The 4,157-nt window shown below is 49.2% G+C and overlaps 1 protein-coding gene across 1 annotated transcript in view; it reads right to left on the reverse strand.

Moving 5' to 3' along the window:
- The window catches only part of JCAD (junctional cadherin 5 associated), a 43,642-nt gene that overhangs the window by 32,186 nt on the left and 7,299 nt on the right, over positions 1-4,157 (reverse strand). The window contains exon 3 of the mRNA XM_003786860.3: positions 380-722. Within this exon, the coding sequence (XP_003786908.1) occupies positions 380-663 (284 nt within the window). The 5' untranslated portion in view covers positions 664-722. The remainder of the gene's footprint in view (positions 1-379; positions 723-4,157) is intronic.

A 4,157-nucleotide genomic window follows, 5' to 3' on the forward strand; every position in this document is an offset into this window, starting at 1 on the left:
TACCCAGGGGGACAGCTTGAGGCTCTGTCTCAAAAAAAAAAAAAAAAAAAAACTTTTGCAAAGTTCTCAGATGATGAAGAGATTGCAAGGGCACCAAGAAGCAGAGCACTCAAAGGCAAGATTTAGCACAATAGGATCTGTTGACTCGCCACTATGTCTTGACAGCCTACCGCAGCCCAGCCCTGTGTTAAGAGCTGGTGGAGCACCCCTAATAACCCTAATAACCCCCAATAACCCAGTGAAAAGGTGTGCTCTTGTCTCTGACCCTCTCTCCTCCTCCCTAGCCCCAAACATAAACAGCTGAAAGCGCTCACTTACACAGAACTCATTGCTAAACTCCCATGTCAAGGGAAAACGGCAGGTTACCAGCCAAGCTTACCCTGCCTCCGAGGTTCTAGAAGCGGACGCTCCCTGAGGCTCCCGGGGGCCCCTCGGTGTGCTGCGGCGGCGGCTTTCGGGGTCACTCACATGTCCTCTCCCTGCAGGCGTCTTACGATGTGCGGAGGCTGCAGAACCATCCTCGTGCCCGTTCACCAGGCCGTGGCCAGCTCGCGCCCTTGTCCTTGCTGCCTGGCGTCCCTCAGGGTCATCCTCGCGCGGTGCTGAGAGATCTCTCGACGGTTTGTATCCATGAGAGATGAGCAGGTCTTCTACACTGTACATGGTGCAACAGCTTCATCAGAGCTCAACCGCTGGAACCATCGTGGTGGCAGGACCCAGTGCTGAGGGACAACAGAGAGCTGTATTTGTGACCTGTCCTTCCTGGAGCTCAGCCTGACCCCTCCCCCTCCCTGTGTCACCACCAGACCAGACCACTGGACACAGCACCCTCCCCACACAGGCGATGGAGAGCTGAGCAGTGCTCTGCCTGTGATCCTTTTCCATTCTGTTCAGACGGAAGGCACGGCCGCGGGTGTGAGCCATTCTGAGGCTCCCGCCCTCTGATGACTGACCACCTCTTGCAGACGGGTCTGGAACAGTGTTTACGCCATGAAATGATTAACGCCGTCCTCCTTCCCCTTGTCCCACTCACCTAAAAACAGCGCGCAGAAGGAGTGACGGCACAATAAATACAGACGTGGAAGCTGAAATTGCTGCCCTGAATTTCTAAAAAGAGAAACTACCAATATCCAGCTTAATCTTGCTATGCTTCCCTGCTTTCATCTTGCAGATATACCTTTTGGTCTGGGAGGGCAGAGTGAGCTCTTTAATCAACACACAGCCATCTAAATGGCCACCGCCAGGCCAGCTACCCTGCGGCGTTTAACTAGTAGCTGAAAATAGATTTGTAGTCTTTAGTCTCATAATGCGAAAATAAACAACAGGCTGAGGGAACATACACACAGCCAGGCCCCCACATGATCCCAAAGTTCTCCTGCGCTCCCAAGACTTTTGTCCGTGGAATGTCTTCCCAATGAATTTGGGGGATAACAGATTTGTATTTCTCAGCCAGGGGTGGCCACACCCCAAGTCCTGCCTGGGTACCTTAATACGCAGCAGCTACTTCCTCCTGTGAGAACTGCCCAAAGGTAAGAGGACCAGCAAAGAAGGAAAATGGCCAGAAACAGCAAAATGAGTAGACCTGCCATGTGGATTCCCAATAGAATCTTCTTCTAAGTCTTCTCCCTGAGCATAAGACAGATGTGGTCACGTGAGTCTGCCACTGTCTCCACAGGGGTGGATGGTCACGGTGGCTTGGGTGAGCAGCACACAAAAGCCAGCCCCAGAAGAGCACTCTGGCAGCTCCGGCTCCACTTGGCTGGTAGACGGAAACAGAGCTGCTGCAGCCTCCACGAACAATGGCCAGGAAACGTCTGCTGGCCTGAGTGCAGGTGAGAGGGAGACGCACGTGCTTCCTGTCCATGGGAATTCTCGCTGGGGCCCATCACACACAGTTCTGCTGTGTGCAGAACTCTCTTCATTACCTGCTCGATTACAGTAGCAAGAATGGAAAGTCTCGGCTGCCAGCATGGAGGGTTGCAAACTTTGGAGGTCTGTAACTTTCTATCACATCCCTACATTTTATGGAAGGCTGGCAAGTTCTGGTAGCTCTTACGCTAATAGAAACATCTCCATAGAAACTCTACCACTCCTGAAATTCCCACTGTGTCTTTTAGGGAGTTGTATGATTTGGGTCATTTGCTTAAGCAGACAAAGAAGGACCAGAGAAGCAAGCATTTGTTCTTCGATTCAATCAAACAAGTCACTGGGCCAGGGACCTCAGAGGGAAGAGATCCCAGTGTAGACACAGGGCTACAGGGACACAGAGGCTTTGTTTGGTCCAGTGTTACAGCCCCCGCATCTAACACATAGCATGCTCTCGAAAAATTCTTGCTGGAATAAATGTATGAATGAGAGGAAGGGCCATCTGAGCTCGGTTCTGACGAATGATTGGGAATTCACCAGATCAACTGCATGTGTATATGTGTTGAGAGGGAACTGGCATTTAAAATCGACCAGGAGCAAAGAAATGGCTTAGTGACTGAATCATAGTAGTCTAGACCAGAGCCCCAAGGCTCACCAGTTCAATAACACAGATTCAGTCAGCACCACAGTTATAGTTAGGGTTTAGGTCTGATGATACCCAGTTTCTCTCTCCTACCGTGTTGTGCTCTTTAAAAGAAAAAGCAAATAGCACTTGTGCTCCCACGGGCCACCCAATACAGTGAGGCAACAGGCCAGGGTCCAACACACAGTCAGAGTGGGCAGGAAGAAATAATCCTTGCAAAACATACATGTGGGTCATTTTCCTACTGGGGCTAGGTCGACTGGTCCAATATAGCTATGTGTTTGCCTGGCAATTATATTTAGCGAGAATGTCTTTTGATGTGTGGTCAAGGAGTTCATCCCTCCCTCAACCCCAGGAAACCTTTTTTCCTACAAATCACCACGGAAAACCTGCACTATAAGCTCAGAGTCACAGCACACGCGGAAGATATCACCGACCGACCATCCATGCCACCATCAGCCACCCATGAGCATGTACAATGCGCCAGAAGCTGTATTAGTTGCTTGACAATGTTTTATGTTTCATTTTTATTTATCTAACTTTTTTTCTTTTTTTTTGAGACAGAATCTCACTATGTCACCCTGGGTAGAGTGCTGTGGCATCACAGCTCACAACAACCTCTAACTCTTGGGCTTAGGTGATTCTCCTGCCTCAGCCTCCCAAGTAGCTGGGACTACAGGCGCCCACCACAATGTCCGGCTATTTTTTGTTGCAGTTGTCATTGTTGTTTAGCTGGCCTGGGCCAGGTTCGAACCTGACAACCTGAGTGTATGTGGCCGGCACCCTACCCACTGAGCAACAGGTGCCGCCTGTATTTCATTTCATATTGCCAGCAAACTGCTTGATTTATAGAAAGTTTGTTTTACAGACTAGAAAACTGAGACTCGGGGGGCACCTGTGGCTCAAAGGAGTAGGGTGCTGGCCCCTTATGCTGGAGGTGGTGTGTTCAAACCCAGCCTCAGCCAAAAAAAAAAAAAAAAACAAAACTGCAAAAAACCCCTGAGACTCAAGAGTCCAAGGCTACACAGCTTACAAGTGGAAACCCAAGGTCTGACCCAGGTCTGTCCAGCTCCAAAGTCTGTGGTACTTATTTTAGGATCACACATCTATATTTCCTTCCTTAACATCAACAAAAGTTTCCTAATTTACCAGATAATGCATAGTATATATTTAAAAGGAAAAAATTCTATATTCCTCTAGGAGTGGGATAGGTCTTCTAGATGACTCTTTACACACATACCCAAAGGCTTGGTACCTTACTTGACTGCAAAGTCTTTTTATTTTTTTTGGCCAGGGCTGGGTTTGAACTCACCGCCTCCAGCATATGGGGCCGGCGCCCTACTGCTTTGAGCCACAGGTGCCACCCGACTGCAAAGTCTTGATGGCAACACTAAGTGTTAATCTTTAAAGACTCAGTAATGTGATTCACTTGCAAATATACCATTCAACAGCCTCGTGACCCTCACGGACCTCTCCCATCATTTTGGGTTTCAGGGTCTTCTGAAGCCACATGGAGCTATCATCTCAAACCTCTTGGATGACATTAAAAAGTAGGGCAGCGCCTGTAGCTCAAGGAGTAGGACGCTGGCCTTTATATACTGGAGGTGGCGGGTTCAAACCCAGCCCCGGCCAAAAACTGAAAAAAAAA

This window comes from Otolemur garnettii, unplaced genomic scaffold (genome assembly GCF_000181295.1).
Source record: "Otolemur garnettii isolate 467f Iridium unplaced genomic scaffold, OtoGar3 scaffold00019, whole genome shotgun sequence".
Lineage (NCBI taxonomy): Eukaryota > Metazoa > Chordata > Mammalia > Primates > Galagidae > Otolemur > Otolemur garnettii.